The sequence below is a fragment of the Poecilia formosa genome, unplaced genomic scaffold (assembly GCF_000485575.1).
Source record: "Poecilia formosa unplaced genomic scaffold, Poecilia_formosa-5.1.2 Scaffold148, whole genome shotgun sequence".
NCBI lineage: Eukaryota > Metazoa > Chordata > Actinopteri > Cyprinodontiformes > Poeciliidae > Poecilia > Poecilia formosa.
The window spans coordinates 2,961-25,435 of record NW_006800087.1 but is presented as its reverse complement, the minus strand read 5'-3'; the positions used below and the strand labels follow the sequence as shown (position 1 = coordinate 25,435).

General features: G+C 37.3%; 2 protein-coding genes across 3 annotated transcripts in view; one reads left to right on the top strand and one right to left on the bottom strand.

The window, feature by feature from the left end:
- Positions 1–17,519, bottom strand: part of LOC103145867 (lymphocyte antigen 6 family member D) — a 670,619-nt gene extending 653,100 nt beyond the window's left edge. Inside the window, exons 1-5 of one of the 2 annotated variants that reach the window (XM_016677136.1) lie at positions 17,456–17,519; positions 15,514–15,663; positions 14,782–14,893; positions 14,153–14,260; positions 13,652–14,014 (exon numbers count right to left, since the gene is read on the bottom strand). In XM_016677136.1, the coding sequence (XP_016532622.1) occupies positions 13,866–14,014; positions 14,153–14,260; positions 14,782–14,830 (306 nt within the window). In that variant the 5' untranslated portion in view covers positions 14,831–14,893; positions 15,514–15,663; positions 17,456–17,519 and the 3' untranslated portion in view covers positions 13,652–13,865. Of the gene's footprint in view, positions 1–13,651; positions 14,015–14,152; positions 14,261–14,781; positions 14,894–15,513; positions 15,664–17,455 lie in introns of those variants that run through there. The other variant, XM_016677135.1, reaches the window with a different exon arrangement.
- Positions 307–11,057, top strand: LOC103145866 (uncharacterized family 31 glucosidase KIAA1161-like). Its single transcript, XM_007563501.2, has 6 exons — positions 307–388; positions 2,936–3,359; positions 4,886–5,414; positions 6,165–6,969; positions 7,041–7,159; positions 8,431–11,057. Exons 2-6 carry the CDS (start codon positions 3,082–3,084, stop codon positions 8,773–8,775), a joined length of 2,076 nt encoding a protein of 691 aa, XP_007563563.1. The 5' UTR covers positions 307–388; positions 2,936–3,081; the 3' UTR covers positions 8,776–11,057.
- Positions 17,520–22,475: the final 4,956 nt, after the last annotated feature.

The window sequence follows — 22,475 nt, the reverse complement described above, 5'->3', positions numbered from 1 at the left end:
AGTTTCCTATGACAACGAATATTTCAAGGTAACTGACATACATAATGCATGTCTAGGCCGTGTTAATACATGTAAAACCTGACTTGATGATCTTAATGGCTAAAGTTACTTTATAGATTTTAATTTTGTTCCGAATTTGTAATTTGAGAGCACAAAACACTATAAAAAATGGGATATTTCATTTCAAAAGCCAAAACTGTTTGCATACTACATTTCCCATGAGTCTGTCTTGCGGTGCAATGTGAGCGATGGGTTCAAGGATGAATCCCCGCATTGGCTGGGCGGGTTCAAGCCACGACGCACATGCGCAGTACGATCGATACGTTGGTTGAAATCTCGACTGTGTGGCTACGCCAAGTGACCTCGGCCACTCAACTGCAGAGATAAGGTAAATATGTCCTGATTATCAAGCTGTTGGGGTCATTTTAGATGTGTTAGGTATATCTCCCTACCTTTATTTGTTGTACTAACGTGTATTTCAACTGTCAAGGTAGCTGGCAGGACAGGTTGTAATGGGAAACCTCATATACCGAACAGAAAAGTGCTATTGTTACACTGACGTCTCGACATTTTCAGCCTCTTGTGAAAACTTACACTAGACAACAGCTTTGTAATTCTATCAAAGTAGAATTATATAGTTTTTTATTTATAAACCTGGAATTACTATGTAGAAAATATAGGTGTACGATTGTGTTTATCACGTAGGAAAGATTTGAAAACATGTTTTGTGGGTTAAAGTGCAATAGTACGCACTTCCAGAGTTACCAACAGAAACGCATTCTGTCTCAGCTGTAAAATAAAGGAGAGTTTTAGTATGTTACAAGGAAAGTCTACCTACCCTTTAAATTGGTCACATTTGGTTTTGGATTGGATTTAGAATCTGGATTTTGGCTTAGACATTGTAATACAAGAATGTAGACAGATTTTATTGTCATTCAACTGTACATTTAAAAATGTACAAATGAAAAGAAATTTCGTTCCAAGGCTCCAATAATAAATAAATAAATAAATAAATAATAAAAGGACCAATATAAATGTATATAATAAAATATTGAGCTAATGGGAGTTTAGTATCCTTATGGCGATGGCATGATGGAGGAAGTTGTTGTGGAATCTGGTTGTTCTACATTTGAAGCTGCTGAACCTTTTCCAAGAGGGCAGCAGGGACAACAAACTATGCTGCGGGTGGAAGGAGTCTTTTATAATTGCCCGAGCCCTGGACAGGCAGCGACTGTGAGCTGTGTCAAGGATGGAAAGAAGCTCAGTCGCAATGATTTTCTCAGCTGTCCTCACCTACACATTGCCAGTCTTGCAAGTATTGAATCATGCCAGTATTGAATACTCCAAACCAGATAGAGATACTGCTGGTCAGTATAGTCTCTATTTTCCCTGTGTAGAGGATGGGAGGGGGAAGGTTTGCTCTTCTCAGCCGACGTAAATTCCTGTATCCCCAGGAATTTAATGTGCCTGACCTGTTCCACTGCAGCATCATTGGTGAGGAGGGTTGTGTGACTTGGCTGATTTTTCCTGAAATACACTTTATGCTTTGTGCTAAATGTTGTCGTTCTGGCTGCATGGTAGCGCTTGTTCTCCTGCTGAAAGACGAACCTTTACCCCATTCTTAAGTCTCTTGGAGCATGTAAAAGATCACCTTACACATGCTTACCACCCCTCCTCTTTTTCAGTGTCTTTCCTCATGCCACTCTTCCATTTAGATACTATTTACATTGCTGTTCTACTAACACTCTCCTATTTGAAATGTGAATCTCTGCAATTCCTCTTCTCCTTCTCTGAATAATGCTCTCTTCTATGCGCCCGGTTAGAAACAGCTGCAAACTGACTGTGTTTTGCTAGGTTTGCATTTGTACCATATTCTTTCTGTTTTGGATGATGGGAAGAAAATGTAAGATATTAAGAACTTGGGATGTTGCTTTGTCTTAAAACTTATTACAGCTTTATCTGACCTACCTTCTAAGGGTGGGCATTTCTTAAATTGCTTATCATTTATTGTATTGCTTATCATTAGGAATGCTGTTTCGCAATGCAGCTCCATTTGTATTGCGATTAAATTACACACATGTGAAATCTAATGAATACATTAGCATGCCATTCTATCCAGATTTTTTTTTAATTGTAGATGTGTTTTACGGTTTCCTTCTGTTTCACAGTCTTGTAGTACTTTGTGTTGGTCTAAAACTACAATATATATATATATTGAAATTAATGCTGCAAAATGTAGCATAGTTATGTGCACCAATGATTTTGGAAGGAAAGAAGGAAGTAAAAGTAGAACCGAAGCAGCTGCAGAGGATGATAAATTATAGACCTTTATCAGAGGGCATTATGAAAATAAGTGAAGGCAGTTTTTGCAGAATATGTCCCATTTCTTCAAAGTAACTTTAGCAAAAAAAACAAGAAAACAGAGTTGAAACTTAATCATAGTTTGCCTTATTTAAGTGATAATGATCTATCAGACGTGCAGTTTACTGAAAACCACAGGCTTGCTGCTGTGCAGATATTAGAGGGCTGCTCATCCTAAATATTATTTACTCTGACCCAGTGATAAATGAAACTGTACCTTGCTGACTTGGTGTCTGTGCCGTTCTGACTGATTGTAGCCTCTCGTTAGGCTTTCATTACTTCTGTTAGCTCTGGTGCTTATGTAACTTCATATGAACACTGAACCTGACTACCTGATGTTTATCAGATTACACCTGCTGCGCACATTATCTGCTGGACGTTAATTAGATATGCTGCTGGACACTTACAACCAATGTGAGTTACTCAGAGGGGTGAGTAACTCTATCGCAGCGTCTAGGAGCCGGACCAGAAAGCAGCTTCAGACGTTCCGCTGTCATGTTTTATTCTTCCTTTCTCCTTCTGATTGGACATTGAGGCATACCTCAGCTGATGTTTAATATCTCTCATCTTACAGGTTTCGACAAAGCAGTCGTTATCCAGATATGGAGACATTAAGAATTTGCGGGTAGGCTTCAGCTGCCAGCGAGATCATTTTCAAGAAGCACTGATACCTCCTCCACCAAACCTGCTTCTCTTCACACCTTCATACAAGCTTTCAGCATGTATCAGATTGTCCCAGGAGCTCCTGGAGAGCAGCATGTGATTGACAGAACCCACGGCTCCCCGCGGAAAAAGAAATTTGGACAGGAGAGCCGGCCGATGGTGCTGGCAGGTCTGTTGGGTGGCGTGTTGGTTCTGGCCGCTGTGGTCGCCTGGTGCTATTATTCATTGTCTCTTCGTAAAGCCCAGCTGCTGAAGGCCGAGTCACTGGAGCTGAAAAATAATGGCTACATTATACGGAACCATACAGGGGATATTATCTTCACCATGGCATTCAGGTAAGTCTGCAGTGGAAAACTGTTTAATTATTCAACAGATTTTCATCTTCATTCATGTCAATGAAGACATAACTAGTCCAAAAGTATGCTGATGTTAATAGTAAGATTAAACTCGGTTTACAAATGAAATTAATGGAGAATCTTAAATGTGACAGTATAAGAATAGTAGAGTGAGAAGATGGATAAAGAACATTACCTTCTAAGTTTATTGAATGAAAAATGTGACATCAGCTAAAAAAATCAGCAAAGAATGCCACACTCAATATAATCAGTAGTTAGGATATGGATATAATATAGTAAAATGCTCATGCTACTGGGTGAAAAGTTCAGTTAGATCTAAAATCTAACAATAACAGGGTATTGTGGTTTCTGTATTATTTGCATGTAGATTTTTTTTTGATATTAACGAAATCAGAGACATTTGCTTAGGAGACTTTCTTCTCTAGTGCTGCCACCTGCTTACCCGGTTGTTATAAAGTCAACAAATTGTTGCAATCAACTAGCCTTACTTTATTAAAACCTTTTACCAATTACTTTTATGTAATCTGCGAACTTTAATTTTACTGTACTTTTAGTTTGATCTAAATCTGAATATATGCCAATCATAATACTGGCATGCGTTTTGAGTGAGTTTGACAACAGTTGAATGTGTAGTGCTTGACAATTGGGTCAGAACATTTCCAAAAGCTCATTTTGGGATTTAACCCATTGTGCAGTGGTCAGTGTTTGTCAAAAATGGTGCAAGGAAGAAACAGTGGTTAGTCAAAGAATGTTTATGGGCAGCCAAAGCTTATTGATGCACTGAGGGAAGGCCTCCCTTATTGATGGAAGGCCAGTCAATTAATCAGATTAACTACTGTAGCTCATATTATTGAAAAAAATAATATTGGGACTGATAGAAAGGTGCCAGAATAGTAAACAGTGCTCCACGATTTGTTGCATAGTGCTTAGCTTAAAGATGAGTTAGCATGCCTTTTCTTCTCATAATGTTATTCCTCATGAATGTATATGACTAAACTAAATTAATTGTCTTGGACTGAATTAGATTCTGCACATAAATTGATAGCTGGACCTTGTGAAGTTAAAGTATAGGCAGATAGACCGGGCAGTCTAAAACAAAAGTGAAAAGGGGAACTGCTATGAAATTTTAGGACTCAGCAATGAACCAAGAATAAATATTGGTAAAAGAGCCATGGTTACCTCTTGTGGAGTGACCAGATGTGTTTGCATCAGCAGAGTTGTTCAGTTGTTTTGGTTGCTCGTGCTGAGCGGCTGTCAGTCTGCGGTTTGTGAGTTAGAGATGGGAAACCAGATGAGACATGATTGTCCCCTGAGGGAAGACCGATTTAGTCATGGACCATTATCTGCAGAGGTCATATCAACAGAAATAGCCTGTAGCTGGGGCTTTGTGGTCTATCTCCAGCTAGTTTTGATTTCAGCTGCACAGAATATGACTTGCTTAATCTGTACTGTGAATAACTTCTCCTATTGTGTTGTGCATCCTCTCTGTCCAATCGTTGTTCTAGGTCTGGCACTCTGGATCTGGACTCCTGCACAAAGGAGGGACATAGTCTCAGCTGTACTCGGTCAGGAACTGGCAAGCTGAACTTTTTCATCCAGACAGTCCGAGAAAAGACTGTCATGTGCTATCGCATCCGCTGGGAGGAGCTGCTGGATGTGAGCTCTGTGGAACATGCCATGGTCTACAATGACTCTCACTGGTACGGAGGAGCAGAGATGGCATCGCAGTACTGGCCTATGAGAAACCAAGGGGAACAGGAACCGCGTCCTTTCGTCACCAGCGATGTTTACGCCAATCGAAATGCATTTGGGGGAATCCTCGAGCGTTACTGGCTGTCTTCCAATGCAACCGCAATAAAGATTAACGACTCTGTACCTTTTCATTTGGGCTGGTCAGAGAAGAACAGGACTCTCAGATTTGTGGCCCGATACCAGGGCTCTCCTTTTAAACCACCGGTGGGACATTCGGGCTTCCCTGAGCTCAGCTACAGGGTCTGTGTGGGGCTGGATGTCACATCCCTCCACAAATATATGGTAAGTATGTTTGCATACATGGAGAGAACAGAAAGTTATTTTCTGACAAAACCTTAATTGTACTTATGTACTAGGAAGAGATTTTAAAGATCATTAATGTCTTAAAGTCTAAAATATTTGCACAAATAAACTCTATAGTTGTCCTTGATGCTGCTGATGGTGGTGGACATTTATTATATCATTTATCATGTGATTCTTAAGAATCAAAATTCTTCTGTCATTGTCTTGTCAAATTCTCGTTAAGAATGTTTAAAACCCCACAAAACCGTCACTATTGTTGGGATTAATAGTTTTACTATTTTCTCCACTGTTTGTTCAATGAAAGCTGCAATAAATACCAAAACATTTGAAAATACAATTACTGTGTGCAGTTTAGTGATACAAATCTCACTACTTTCATAGTAACTGCCTTACTTTGTGGTCCATACAACCAGAGAAGACCATTCACTCCATCACTCTCTGTAATTTCACTAAAATGCCAGAGAACTGTTTAAATGGTATGGTAGAAAATTTTAGTTTGGAAACGGTTCATGTTTAAAACCTTGTTGTGCCTTGAAGCCATTAATATAGTGTATAAATATATAGAAAATTTTATCAAAAAGCTAGTTTACATTACATGTCCTCTACCAGTATACCAGATACACAAAATTAGCATTTATCTCAAACTGTTCCTTAATAACAAAAAGAAAAGAAGTTGATATTAAATGTTATTAAACTCTTTTTGTTCTGTGTGTTGTTTTGTTTTGGCAGGTGCGTCGATACTTCCCAAAGCCCATCAACGTTCCATCCCAAGAAGTGTTCAGAAAGCCGGTGTGGTCCACCAGGGCTTTTCTTAAGTCTGCTGTAACTCAGGAGAAGCTGCTGCGCTACGCAGCAGACATCATTAAATATGGCTTTAAGTGGTCCCATCTGGAGCTGGATGACCGCTACACCACTGACTATGGAGAGTTTGACTTTGACCCCCAGAAGTTCCCCAATGCCAGCGGCATGTTTGAGAAACTCAGAAAAGACGGGTTTCAGGTGACGCTGTGGACACATCCTTTTATCAACTACGACTCCATAAATTTCGGAGTTGCTCTGGAGAAAGGACTGTTTGTGCAGGAGCCGAGCGGAGAGCTGCCTGCCCTGGTCCGCTGGTGGAACGGGATTGGAGGCATCTTGGACTTTACAAACCCAGAAGCTTCTGGGTGGTTCTTGTCACACCTAAATTCCCTCAAAAGGCGCTATAATGTGACGTCATTCAAGTTTGACGCAGGGGAAACGAGCTACCTTCCTCGTCAGTTTAGCACTCTGGTCCCTCTGTCTGACCCCTCCACCTTCACCCGCCGCTACTCCGAGATGGCCATACCTTTCAGTTCACACGCCGAGCTCCGTGTGGGTTACCAGAGTCAGAATATCTCCTGTTTCTTCAGGATCATTAACAGAGATTCAGTTTGGGGATATGAGCTTGGCCTCAAGTCCATCATCCCCACTGTTCTGACTATAAGCATTCTGGGATACCAGTTTGTCTTACCAGACATGATAGGAGGAAATGCGTACCCCAACCGCACTGCAGGTAGGAAACACCACAGCCTAGATGTTTTGATCTGAATTTTTAAAGATCTTGATAACTCTGCTGTATTTCAGGTGTGATAAATGAAACACAGGCTCTGCCAGACAAAGAGCTGTACATCCGATGGTTGCAGCTGTCCGCTTTTATGCCTGCCATGCAGTTCTCCATACCACCGTGGGCTTATGACGATGAGGTGAGCATGTACAAGACATATCTCACAATTGGAATAAGTTGATGATTTAATTTATTTATTGTTATTGTTATAATCACAATATTGCCCTCTCTTTTACTGTTGGAATCAATGCATATCTCAAGTAGGTTAAAAATGTAGGAATTTGTAAAAGGTTTTGTTTTGGTCTCCTCTGACCAGTGCACCGTTCTTCCACATAGTGTCCCTTACATTGCTTGTGTCAAATTGGACTTCTTTTGGATTTCTTGTAAAAATTCATTTTTGCTTATCGCCCCTTTGTGAAAACTAGATTTGTGGAGTAGAAATCTTACAGTTGTGCTGCTGCTAGATTTTTCAACATTAGCTATAGACCTGTGCAGCTTCTCTAGCGTTAGCATGGGCCTCTTGGCTCCTTCTCTGATAAATGCTCAACCTGTCAGGTCAGAAAACAATTAAACGGACATATGGTTGTATGTTTGCTGTTGTTCCGTCTTCTGTTCAATTTTTGAGTGTTAGGTTGAACTCCCAGAGAGCTTCAAAGCTTGGTATATTGTATTATACCCTAACCATGTCACACTTTGCACATTTGTGTTTGTAAAAAATTTTGAAAACCATGTAGAATTTTCCCTTGATTGTACAATTATGTGCCACTTTGTGCTGGTCTGCCATATAAAATTTGTGTAAAATGCATTGAAATTTTGGATTGTGACAGCATATTTAAAAAAATCAATGACTATGAATACTGATTGGTTTTTATGCTTAAAATAAATTAAATATATTTGACAAATGAAGAAATAGTTAGTGTATTATTCTGATTCAGAAAATAAATTATTTTCTTTGAGCAGTTTTCAGTATTACCACAAGAGGGCGCCAGCATGTTTCTTTTAAATAGGAAGATTTTTGTCTCAAAACCAAACTGCAAGCAATATTGAAACCCACAATGGTTTTAGTATTTTTATTTCTGTCTTGAATGCGATTTGCTATTGTTATAAAGTAAAAAGTAGTTGCTAGAATGCTGTGTATCTGAGGCGAATTGTTCAGGGTTTCTGTGGGTCTCTTCTCATGTCCTTCATGTCACAACCTGCTGGTTAAAAACCATCTAAGCCGAAGATTTGACTGTAATCCCAAATTGTTCCATTATTAACTGAAACCCTTCCTTCCTAGTCAGATATTAAGCTAGGATGCAACCACCAATGAAATTTCCCACGTCCATGCAAAATATAAATGTATAAATGCTTGATAATTTGTTGTTTGTGCTCTTTTGTGATGCTAAAACACAATTTATTAATCTCCAGGTGGTTCAGATTGCACGGAAGTTCTCAGAACTCCACGAAAGAGACGTGGCTCCAAGGGTTCTTGAGCTGGCAGGGAAAGTTGTTGGTACCGGAGACCCCATCATAAGGCCTTTGTGGTGGATCGCCAAAGACGACGAGGCAGCCTTCAAGATTGACTCCCAGTTTCTGATTGGGGATGATCTTTTGGTGGCTCCAGTGTTGGAGCCAGGAAAACTAGAGAGGGACATCTACCTCCCAGCAGGCCAGTGGAAAGGCAAAAAGAGAACGTACAAAGGTCCCATCCACCTCACTGACTACCCTGTGACTCTGGATGAGTTAGCTTACTTTTATTGGGTTGAGACATAAAAAATAACTTTACATATGGTTGCACTGACAAATGCACTGTATCTTCAGCAAGTAAGCCAGTCAATGACAGAGAATGTTTGCTTTCTAAAGGGAAAGTTCAAATTTTGGTGGATGCTGAGTCTACGCCTCCAACAAGCTGCTCTTTTTTTCCTTAATAAATTATTTCCCTTTTTATAGAGATGCACCAATCAGGCCTTTACTAACCAACACAGATCTCTGATTTTCTTTGAAGTTAGACCTGCCGATTTACATGTTTTTCCCTAAGAACTTTAAACGCGTAGAAAAAAAACATGTCATGTTAGAAAACTTAATTCAGGTCCAGAACTCCAATGAATATCCTGTTGGTCCCTCCCAGAGCATTTACCATTAGTTAAAAATGTGTGACCAGTCGCACAAAAACCTATTCTGTATAGAATATGTGCAAAAAAGAATCTAAAACTAAAATTTTACCTGAAGAAAATAATTTCATTTTTCTTTCTTGCAACTCTGAGAGTGGGGACTAATTCTCTGCTCTTGTGGAATATGTGAGCCTTTAATCTCATTTCCTTGCCTTACAATTGACATATGCAGCATGTAATTTCATTCACACGTTGCCAACTGATCCTGATATTTTGAAGAAAGTAAAATAAAATGCCAGTAAAAAATGACATACTTTGTCAGGAGAACTTTGAAGTCCACATTCTTAATCCCAGTATGCATACATACTGGGATTACATACACACACTCTTCAAACGTGGATTTGTAGGTTTAATGAATATAAAGAAAATCAGAATCTGCTTTGCAAATTACTGATCAGAGCCAATCAAGCCAGTTACGGTGATTGATTGGTGCATCTCATTTTTAGTTCTCTTTACGTTTTTGTGCCAGACCCCATCCTCGTGCCTTCCATCAAGCGAATCCTTGATAGTGCCATAACTAAAGCCTCCCTTTGTCGTGCAAAAAGCTAATCCTCAATGCCTAAGACCATCAGCTTTAGATGACATGCAAACAGGGTCATGGTTGTGTCGGAGTGTTATTTCTACCCTGTGAAGGACATTGTAAACTAAAATACAGAGTATATATAGCTATAGCACTGATAACTGTGCCATCGGATAAAGAAAGCATCTGCTGGGGGATTTTCTGGATGCACATATGGACCCTGACTTGGGCTTTTGGACTTCTGGTAAAAGTGCTTCTCTGAACTTGCCAACTTTTCAACTGCCCAAGTTAACACACATAAACTTACATTTTTGATTTCTGCACTTTATTGTAATCTCACTTGACAATAACAAACAGCTTAAGGAGAAATCCTGTCTTTCTGGGTACTTGTAAGCAAACTGCAAATTCCTTACAGGCTGGTGATTTCTGACCTATTGTGCCATTTCACTTTCAAAATCGCACAAGCTAAATTTATTGCTCAGGGTGTCATTAATGTTGAGATGTTCTTTATTTACAGTAGCAGATTTATTATAAACTATTATTCTTTATGATGCCATTATTTTGCCTGTTCTTCACATTTGCCTTGTAGTTTTTCTTTCCTTATCTCTGCTTTGCGAAGTAAGTAGCAAAGTCTTGATGCAATTCTGTACATGCTGAAATGCTTGAAGCCACGTCTTTGCAAATGCATGAACTACTATGCACTTACAGTGATTGCTAGCATGAGACAAAAGCACAAAGATGGTGAAATTATCTGGATGTAGCGCTCTTAATATATTGACGTGTCATGAGGTTTGTCTTTAGTCTGTTTTGCTTTATAGCAGAGCTAAAAGCAGCTGGCAGGAAGAGAAAAGATGACAGCAGAATGTAAAATGTCATCTTTGCAGAGATTTTAACCACCCAAAGGCTTTTTAAAGGGAACTCTATTCATAAATTAAATAAATACGCTGAGTTATTTCTGACATGTTTGTTGAAATTAACCCAGGGACCTCCAGCGTGACACTAGAGAGCTTTCAAGGCTTAAAGGGGGATTTTTGTAAATTTTGTTTTTATGGTAACCTTTTTGACTGCTGCACACAAACACTTGGTATTTAAAGGGTGAGTGCCAAACAATATGAACAATGCATTATTAATGCAGTGCATGTATGTTTGAAGTGTACCAGAGAACTGTGCATTCCTCACTACGATTCTGTATGGATTTCCTAACATTCTGTAGGTTTGAATGAATATAAATGGAATGCAACATTGTGCCATATTGTAGTTATAGTATTCATACATAATATTTTAACAAGGTTGAATGTGTAAAAAACTTCTTTTTTTGTTCTCACACCCCTGATAGTGTTTGGCTGATAAATCTATGCCAGCAGTGTTTCTCCTGATTTTCTTTATCTAAACTTCTTTGAGAAGTTTATCTCTTTAGCTATTATGGTAGCTAATAGTGGCTGATAGTTGATAGTTTTGACAGATGCAAAACTATCAGGTTTTGCATATTTCATGCAAAAAAACAGTATGAGATGAGATTCCAGCATAATCTCAGTTATCTTCCTCGTCCAGTATGAGGAAGACTTCATTTTTCAGTGTTAAAATTAATTTCAGGTTTAAGTCATGTGATATGTTAAAAACCGTCATATTTGGTTTGCCATCAGTTATTAAAATATATTTGGGCACAATCTAACCTTATTGTGTTGATTTTGACTTGATTTGTTTCACTAATAAATATAATAAATTTTAACCATTATTTCATGTCACTGCTAGTAACTTTAAGTCAGGGGTGTCCAAACTACGGCCCGCGGGCCAACTACGGCCCGTGGTACAATTTTTATTGGCCCGCAGCAAATTCTGAAAATATAATTGAATATGGCCCGCACAAGAATCTTGAGGTCAACTCTGTTGCACTTCTCAGTTTCAACACTAGATGGAGCCAGCCACATATGGCCCGCACAAGAATCTTGAGGTCAACTCTGTTGCACTCCTCAGTTTCAACACTAGATGGAGGCAGCCACACATGGCCCGCACAAGAAGCTTGAGGTCAACTCTGTTGCACTTCTCAGTTTCAACACTAGATGGAGGCAGCCACTGAAATGAAATTAAGAGAAGAAAAACCATTACTGAGTCACCAGAAATGACAGCACCGAAGAAACGCAAAATAGCAGGTGAGTGTAGGAGATTTCAAACACTGGGAAAAGAAATCAACGGAAAGTGTGTCTGTTTGATTTGCAATGAAGATGTTGCTGTGAGGAAAGAGTATAATGTCCGTCGGCATTATGAGACCAGACATCAGAACTACACATCGTACACTGGTGCCGAATGAACACAGAAAGTGTGAACCGCAGGTGTGACTGAGAATCTATATAATAGATACTGAATCTAGAATATAGATACTGAGAATCTATATAATAGATTCTCAGTATCTATAATATAATAATATACATACTGAGAATCTATATTATAGATTCTCATTATCTATAATATACTCATATAATATAGATTATATGAGTATCTATAGATTCTCAGTATCTATAATATAGATACTCATATAATATATATTATATGAGTATCTATAGATTCTCAGTCACACCTGAAGACTGTTCTTTGTACTTCAACAAGTGGCAACTGGACTCCCTCTCTTCTTTCAGGAGTTTCAATTTGTCCAAAAAGCTTCTTCAGGTCTAAACATTGGTTGGAAATATCAGGTGTACATTTGCAGTCAGAACAGTTTCTGACATCCATCAAACCATAAATGGTTACAAAGTGAACCACAAATACAGACATTATACACAAATGGAAAAGATCAGTAGACACCCCCAAGAGTGGCAGCGTAAATAAATTATTAACCTTTACTTCACCAGGAAAATCCCACTGATATTAAAAATCTTTTTGTTTCAAGAGAATCCTGGCCAAGACTGCCAGCAGCACAGAGTTTACAGACTTATGAGATCTGGATCTCCATGGTGTTTTACCTGCTTAAATAAAGGAAATGAACAATTTTAGAACAATTCAGTTCAATTGGATTAAGTTCATCTATATAACACTAATTTTACAACAGATGTCGTCTCAAGGAAAATATTTTAACAGATTGATTGAAAAGTTTCCTATCAGAAGAAGCTTGCAGCATTCATTCCTCCTGGACCAACATGTTGCCACAAGTTGTTGCATGCATTGCATTGCTGACTTTAAAACTGTCTCTCATGAGAACCACACTTTCAGTGATAATCGAAAGGAAAACTCTTCTTTAACAGGAAGAAACCTCCTGCAGAACCTGGCTGGGTATGAGCAGCCATTTCTCAGGAACAACAAGCTTCAAGTTGCTGTTTCTTCAGGAGTGGATTCCTGTGCACAGAGGGCATTGCAGTTGAGCACATCATGAATGATTCCCATATATAACAATTCTGGTGTGATGATGGCGTGCAAGGCTCTTCTGGTTATTTAATATTGTTTCTTTGTAAGATATAAAAATATATTTCTTTCCTCCCTTTGATTGTAGCTGCTTTCAGATCTTTATCATAAATTAAGTTTCGTAAAATCATGGTGGTATTTGTTATAAATTTTTTTCTAATTTGTTGTGATTATTTTATTTTATTGTTTTACATGTGTGGATTACTTGGGTTGTAACCAACTTGTTATATGAAGGTCATGTTGGCACCCAATACAAATACATGTTATGATAAACATATTGACATGTTCAGCAGTCTAAACTAATCTCTTCACAGTTCAGTGAAATACCATGTGGAATTTCAAATTGTTCTTCCTCTTCCATTATGAAAATTGTTTTGACATATTTTCAAAACATGAGAGATATGGGAGATAACTACTCAGTAGATTTGCAGTCAATGGAATAGCCTGATGTTTGTCATTTTATATTTGTTTTAAATACTGTAAAAAATATGAGAGAAACATGCTAATTATCTTTAAAGGTTTTGATATTGAGAAGATCATATAAATAAAACACTTCACTTAGTAAAATGATTACAGTCCAGCAATTTATTAATTGAGCAAATCATCAGTTTATTTTCATTGCTTACATTTGTATTGTTTTATTTTTAAAAGAGTCATGTGTGTTTTACATGATGAATATAAATGCTGCATATCTGTCCTGACTGCATGTTTGCTGCCAACTCAGCGTAACTATTAATAGACAAAACAATAAACCAGAACAACATCATGATTTCAGAGCCTTAAATAAAGAGCATCATAAGGGCTGAAGACAGGAGCAGCAGGGTGACACCAGGTCCAGTTGGTATGGCACTGTTGCACAAGTCCTTGTCACAGCAATTCATGGAAGAACTGCATGCTGCGCTGGGCACACAGCTCTTCGTAATCAATCCTGTAAGAGCAAGAAAACTTCTCAATAGTATTCATAAATATGCTGTATAAAGTCCATAAAGTTCTCATACAACAAGTTAAATCTTTTTGTAAGTGATCAATTCTATCAGCAGAGATTCTCATACATATAACAGCTTACCATCCATCTTCACAGAAGCACATCGGTCGAGACCATCAGGACAAGTCAAATAATTTGTACAGCCACTGGGATCAGATGTTACACATATGTAGCATCTCAATCCGGATGCTAAATGAAGAACCAAAAGAATTAAACATGATTATCAATAACAACAAAAAACAAGCTGAGAACTTGACAGATGTGTGTCTTTCATATTAAACATCAAAGCCGCTTAAATACAAATTTTCAATTAAATGAAAAGAAAGTCTTAAAGTCTTCAACAGTAAAAACATAAGTAAATTGTTTGTACTGTTGAACACGGCATTAAGACAGTTCAATCCAAACTGTTAATACAGAACTCAGTGCATTAATGAGTTCATTTCTGTACTAATTGTTTTTACAGAAATTAGTAAATCAACCAATCTTCAATAAAAATAAGACTCAAAATTTGGATTAAAATTTTAAAAAATATAAAATCCAGTTCAAATGTTTTATTTGCTAATAATGAGAGCTTTACAGAAATATATGACTTACAGCTTTGAATCAAGTCATAGAGATAATCCTAAACTTTAATAGAAAACCTGAATTGCTTATAAAACTTAATCTTTGTTTTATTTCCTCCTTTTAAGTTAAATTCAAGAAATTCTTACCAACAGAAAAAGTTACAAAAAGGACAAGAACTCCGTAAAGCTTCATCATGAATGTAGGCTGTGCGATGGAAAAACGTTTTCTCTCAGTACTTTCTTCTTTCACTTCCTTTTTCTAAGAAAACCCGCGGTAACATGACCTGAATATAAACAGCACTCAAATTACATCTCATTTCTCCTAAAAACTCAGCATTACTTTGGTTCTGACTGGTGTTTATTCAGGATATTGGAATATGTCATTTAGAAAAGAAACTTAAAAATACCAAAGTTAGTAACTATTAACAGATTTTTATTGCACTGCATTTAAAAGCAGTTTAAATAAATAAAAATATAACATATTTTTAGTATCCACTTCAATCAAACTTATAGAAAATCAATCTGAAAATGAGGCAAAATGCATCTACTTCATATGTTCACTCATGGTCTAAAAGCGAACATGTCAATGTAGTAAAACTTATACAGGTAATAATGTTATCACAATAAAGTAACTTATTAAATATAAAACCCTTATTTTCCAAACAAACTAATGTAAAACTATTTTTCATGTTGAGAGGTTTAAACAACATTTAGTTAGCTACAGGTTTTAGCCATGATATAAAGAGGTGATAAATTCTTAAATATTTCAGGTTTAGAAAAAAATCTTCTAAACCTGAAACACATGTAAAGTAAACGCTTTTACTTTACAAGCGTTTTAAATTTGATCAGTTCTTGTTTAAAAAGTGAATCTAATCTTACCTGCAGAGAAAGAGAGAAACAGGATCAGAACTCCGTAAAGCTGCATTGTGAACTTGATCTGCGTATTCGACCTTCTGAATCAATCTGGGTCCTACAGACGGTTTTTAACCGTCTCTGGTTTCATGCAAGTTCCTACAGACCGCCTGTAATCTGAACAAGCAGCCCACAGATGACCTCATTTACCTGGCAGTGAATTAGTTGGTAAGTAGTAAGTAAGTTTAAAACAAGAATTGCTGAGAGGACATGACCAAATAGGAGGAAATAGCACCAACAAAAAAGGGGAAGAAAGTAAAATAATTCTTTTATCACCCAAAGAACAGTGTTGCTGTGGTGTTTTTCTCATTCATGTCTCCTTTGACTTTCTGGAGGATATGAATAGTGCTGGTTGTAATAATTAGGGCTTCAAATGTCATATTAATCAATTAATAAATGCTCTGGATCATTTATGCTGACTGGATCAAACTTTTGTTGAACTTCCTGGCAACAGATAGAAAGTTAGTCTTTGGAAGGAGTCCAGCATCTTGATTTGACAATTCCATCTTGTAAGTGTTTTTGTGCACACATCTCTTCCAGATCTGCCTGAAAGGATTCATGCCACTGGCAGATCTGGGTTCAAAATAATCTCTTTGTTATATCAATATGCTTCTTCTAATTGGAAGTAATATTAAGGTTTTGCAGTGGCAGAGGCAGAGTCATGACTGGATTCTAGATGGAGCTAAAGATTAGGATCAATTCAGGGATTCCTTCTAATCTTGCTGCTCTTCTCTGTTCCCTTTCCTTCTTTGCTTACTTTTCTCCCTGTTTAAAACATTGAACTAGATGTATTCTGTTGAATTGACACAACACTAATATTCGTATACAAAGAAGGAATCCACTAGGCGGGTACAGAAGAGACTTCCTGCAGAGGCTGCAGGTGTGGCACTTTTATGCAGAAGGGACATTCAGAAAAATAATTCAAACTGATCCTGATCCTACATTTGCAGTCAGAACAGTTTCTGACATCCATCAAACCATCAATGGTTACAAAGTGAACCACAAATACAGACATTATCCACAAATGGAAAAGANGTGAAGGATGCATAGGCATTGTGCTTCAAGCTCTGACTGTGGGATATTCTGCTAATAAATATCTAAATAGAGAAACCTCTACAGAAAATCATGAGTGCTTGTATTCTCTGAATGTTTTTCTGTGGCTTGTGATGTCAGATAAAATTGTTGGCTTTATGGGAAAAAACCCAGCAGTTGATAATTTACATATTGGATAAAAATGATATGAAATGCAAGCAGGTCCAGCTCTTGTCACTAGTCATTTTCTTTTTGGCAAACTGTAACATTTAACACTGTGGAAAAACATTTATAAACTGTAATCTCCAGAGGTGGAAAGAGTTTAAAACAGTGTACTCAAGAAAATGTAACCAGTGTAAAATGTTACTCAAATAAAAGTAACAATACTTCATTGAAAGTTTTCTTTAAGGAAAATATACTTTTTTGAAGAGAAAATCTTTCTGTCTACTACATCTACTGTCCCTCCAATTAATGGTTTTCAGTGACTGACTCCACACTAAGAATCTGATCCTCTCTTTTCAGCTTCAGCCAATACAAATTATGATCACAAGTGCCAGATAAAACTGATATTATATGTATTTGCATTTGGACAAAGGTTGGCAGAGTACCCAAAGTACTCAAGTAGAGTAGCACTACTTCAACAGCACTCAGATAAAAGTAAGAAGTATTCATCGTGACAGTTTTGTGTCTGTCCCGTTATAAATACTCAGATGCCAGAGGATTGGATGAGAATGTATTTACTGCACATGTGTGGTCATAGTAGAAACAATGCAGTTATCTCCTCTACTGGTATGTCCATGACTGTATAACACATTTAAGTTAGCTTTTGAATATATATATAATATTTCTCAGAAGAGAACCAGATCGAAAGACTTACCACAGCAGAGCACTAGACAGACTGTGGAGAATTCCCGAAATTCTGTCATATTTATAGGCAACCAATAGAGGACACTAAAAACGCCTAACAGGAAAAAAAAAAAAGGCCTAACAGGAATGAACAAACACAAGAATGGAAACGTGACAAGAAACAAGACTCAAAGTGCTAACAGACATCATGAAGGTCTGTTTGTAGAAGATTTGGATAAGCTAACTGGGAAAACAGAGTTGGGTTAAGTGGAAGCAAAGGTGAACTCTTTGGACGTTGGTAAACACGTTTGGAGGAAGAATAAGTTCTTCACACCAAAAGTGACATTTGGGTTCAGTATGAGCTGTCTAACAGGAAATAACAATGTCAAACCTCAACTGAAAGAGCAGCACAAGTTTTATCCTTCAACATCAACAAAGTGCAATGTGCAGTAGAATTGGCAGCAATAATTAAGATTTTATGTTATCAAGCATAACGATAGCCAAAGGTATTAAGGAAAGTCTATGTCTGTTGTTTCTATACTGTTGTTTTTATACTTTATACTGAAGACCTGAAAAAAGCAGCTGAAAATCATCAGAGAGAAAATGATAGATTTTCTGACTTAGTCTGAACATGACAAGTCTGCACCTATTTTCCTGCTTAGAAAGTCTGTTTTTGTGGATAAAACAACAGAATAGAATAGAATAGAATAGAATAGAATAGAATAGAATAGAATGTCACCTTAAAGTTGACATTGCAGTCACATCTTTAAAGCAACTTTAAATTCCAACTTTAAAGTTTTTTTTTTAAATTTAAATTGAAAATTATTTTTGACACACAAAGTTTTGCAACATGAAATAGTTTCAGGGCCTGTTTGCACTGTTTGAAACATAGCAACTCACTTGACACATGTGACACTTTATAACGGTCACAGCCACACTTCTGAAACTTAAACTTGTGGTTAAATGCACGTTTCCACCAAGATGTATGTCAACCTGATAAGAGAACAACTGGAGCAAAGACGACCTCTTTTCTCCTTTTCTACTCTCATTACCAGAATGGTTACACTTTTCAGTAAAGACCCCTCCCATATGTGGAAAGCAGCAGTGCAAAAGAATCAAAAATAGGCTGGTTTTGATGAGATGAGAATCTCTGTTTTACATCAGATTGTATTTTAATTGTTTCAAGAAAATAAAATAAATGCCATCAACATAAAGATGACTTTGGATTACAAGTAAAATCTATCTGGGTCCTACAGACGGTTTTTAACCGTCTTTGGTTTCATGCAAGTTCCTACAGACCGCCTGTAATCTGAACAAACAGCCCACAGATGACGTCATTTACCTGGCAGTGAATTAGTTGGAAATCATAAATTATAATATCAAGTTTGTGTTGCATTTTAGAACAAGTTAGCTGGATAAAAAAAACCAGACCAAAATAAAGCATTTAATATAAACTGCTATAAGTAACTACGTTTAAAACAAGAATTGCTAAGAGGACATGACTAAATAGGAGGAAATAGCACCAACAAAAAAAGGTGAAGAAAGTAAAATTCTCTTGTCACCCCCACAAAAAAAAAAAAAGTCATACTGCAGTTCTAGTTCCAAACTGTGGATAAAACCAGAAAGATCCAGTCACCATTTTGGCAACAATAAATCAACAATAATCAATTTTAATGGATATAAATCTAATAATTAGGGCTTCAAATGTCACATTAATCAATTAATAAATGCTCTATGCTGACTGGATCAAACTTTTGTTGAATTTCCTGGCAACAGATAGAAAGTTAATCTTTGGAAGGAGTCCAACATCTTGATTTGACAAGTTTGCAAGTGTTTTTGTGCACAAAAACACAAAGCCAAACACAAATTCAAATCCTTTCATGAAAGGATTCATGCCACTGGCAGATCTAAGTTCAAAATAATCTCTTTGTTATATCAATATGCTTCTTCTAATTGGAAGTAATATTAAGGTTTTGCAGTGTCAGAGGCAGAGTCATGACTGGATTCTAGATGGAGCTAAAGATTAGGATCAATTCAGGGATTCCTTCTAATCTTGCTGCTCTGCACTGTTCCCTTTCCTTCTTTGCTTACTTTTCTCCCTGTTTAAAACATTGAACTAGATGGATTCTGTTGAACTGACACAACACAATACATGTATACAAAGAAGGAATCCACTAGGCGGGTACAGAAGAGACTTCCTGCAGAGGCTGCAGGTGTGGCACTTTTATGGAGAACTTTAAGTCCATTTGAAAACAAAGGCTTTTTTAAACTAAAAGGTGCATAAAGGTGAAGGATGCATAGGCATTGTGCTTCAAGCTCTGACTGTGGGATATTCCACTAATAAATATCTAAATATAGAAACCTCTACAGAAAATCATGAGTGCTTGTATTCTCTGAATGTTTTTCTGTGGTTTGTGATGTCAGATAAAATTGTTGGCTTCATGGGAGAAAACCCAGTGTCATTGTATTTATTTTAAGGTTTTTCTGTGTTCAGTTTCTGTCCTGAGTCTCTGTTGTTTCTACGTCTTCCCCATCGATTGCTTCCCAGGTGTGTCTCACTCCTTGATTACCCTCCCTGTGTATTTAGTCCCACCTGTTGTCTTTGTCTCTTGTCAGATCCTTGTCATTTGTCTGCTTGCCACCACAGTCGAACTGTAAAGTCCTGTGTTGGTTCAGCTCTCGTTTTCAGTCCTCTGTCTTTCAGTTGCTACCGGTAATTAGCTGTGTGCTAACCCTCTGCCGTGCCGCCTGTGTTGGACTGTGTTTGAGCTCTCTTTATTAAATTCATCATCATTACCTGGGTCGTCAGCGTTCATTCTCACCACCACCAACCACACCCCATGGCACCCAGCAGTTAAGAGTTTTATACTGGATAAAAATGATATAAAATGCAAGCAGGACCAGCTCATCACTAGTCACTTTTTTTTTGGCAAACTGTAACATTTAACACTGTGGAAAAACATTTATAAACTAATCTCCAGAGGTGGAAAGAGTTTAAAATGGTGTAGTCAAGTAAATGCAACCAGTGTAAAATCTTACTCAAATAAAAGTAACAATACCTCATTGAAAGTTTACTTTAAGGAAAAGATACTTTTTTGAGAGCAGAAGAAAGTTCTGCTCATTGATTTCACGAACAAAATAAGAAAATATTGGTCTCAAAAAGTACGTTGAAATACAACACAAAATACAACATTTTAGTATGTAATGTCATGAATATTTGGGAGATATTCTGTGTAATTTTAAAGGGACATACATTTCTAATATCTTCCATCAGCTTTCTCAGCATCCTTCCATATACACCAAACCCTCTACATCCTTCACTATATCTATTATGTTTCTGTACAGGGCCGTGCAGAGACCACCAAAGGGGCAGGTGCTCAAAAAAAAAAAAAAAAAAGGGTACATCTAACCGCATTCTAGGACAGAATATTAAAGCCACAGTTTTCAGAGTTTAACAATTATAAATTACAAAGTTGTGAGAAAGCTAAGGAAAATCTCTAGATGGAGCATACAACTATGCATATGTAAGATTTTATTAGTAATTTCTTTCTGCAGGTCTATTTTGTTATAGGAAAGTATTGCAATATTCAAACCCACAATCTAGCAAGATATGTAAATCAGAGCTAGACCACCAGACATATTTTTGTCATGGTGGATCTTAATTTCTGAGCCCACATGCAGAAACTCACAGAGGCAGGATAAAAGTTTAGATGTTTTATTGACAAAGATAAAAGTGGTCAAAAACACCCGCAGTCGTGAAGCTGCAGTGGGAAGACTGGCACGGCTGCACACAAAAGGAGAGTGGAGGTGAGTTTAATGGTTGTAGGTGTGAAGCCGGGATTCATAAAGCACACGGAGCTTCACATAGAAGGGGTTCTTTATTCTCAAAAAGTGTGAGTGTAAGAAAAATAAAAAAAAAGAATGAGATTCAATATATGGAGAAATAAATGGCCCGTATTTCGAACGGTAGAAAGCCTTAGCTTCAGTGAAATGGCGGGCTAACAACGCGGTTAGCACTCANACCAAACCAATATTTTTCATGATTTTAATATTTTATTGCTTAAATGTAAACGATTAAACTGAACCGCATGTATTCTCAGACAATAAGCTAACAAGTACAAAATAAAGAAAATAAAAATAAAAGTATGTGAAAACCTCGCTCGAATGTAAATAGTACTTTTCCTCAGTTTTTGTCTCATAAAGATGTAACTTTATGTAATCTGCAAACAACACTGAGGAATTTTTAAATGGGGGCAAAAAATTATGTCCTTGTTTTCATTGGTCTGTGCGCAGAAGCGCATGGAATTCATCTGCGGGGTAATTCTCACCAAAAAAAGAAAACAGGGTTGGATCAGCAGATTAACCCAAACCTGCTGATTAAAAATAATCAACAGATTTTATTATTTTTAAGGTGATTAAGGTGTGTATGCAATCACACGTAGAACTAGCTGCGCAAAGGTGAGCCGCGTAATCGTGGAGTTTTGGCTCTAATGGAGAACATCGTCAATGGAAGGATACAGAGGCAGCGATTATTCAGAGATCATATTGATCTGCTGGGAAATGATGATGATGATGATGGTTTATTAGCGTTTAGATTGCTCAAACTGATCATCCTGGATCTCTGAGCAAAACTTAAAGAAGGCGTGCGGAGCCACCCGCTTTGTGAATGTGCCTTATGGACATAAAGCATCTTCATTCTGTAAATGTACAACTCATGCACATGACTCTACTATTTGGAATATATGTCCACATTCCCCACTCAAGGGACCACCTGACTCTCTGTCTTTAAATCCCGTCTGAACGCGCTACTACTCAGACAGGGATTTGCACGATCTCTTTATTTTTATTATTATTTTTCTTTAAAATGTATTTTTATTTTTGTGAGGTGACATTATGTGCCCTCAAAGCACCTTTTAAATAAAATATGTGTGAAGCCGGGATTCATAAAGCACACGGAGCTTCACATAGAAGGGGTTCTTTATTCTCAAAAAGTGTGAGTGTAAGAAAAATAAAAAAAGAATGAGATTCAATATACGGAGAAATAAAGTGAA

Coding starts and splice junctions, on each gene's coding strand:
- LOC103145866 (XM_007563501.2), top strand. CDS start 3,082: ATGTATCAGATTGTCCCAGGAGCTCCTGGAGAGCAGCATGTGATTGAC. Junction 3,360..4,885: donor ATCTTCACCATGGCATTCAG/GTAAGTCTGCAG, acceptor TCGTTGTTCTAG/GTCTGGCACTCTGGATCTGG. Junction 6,970..7,040: donor GTACCCCAACCGCACTGCAG/GTAGGAAACACC, acceptor GCTGTATTTCAG/GTGTGATAAATGAAACACAG.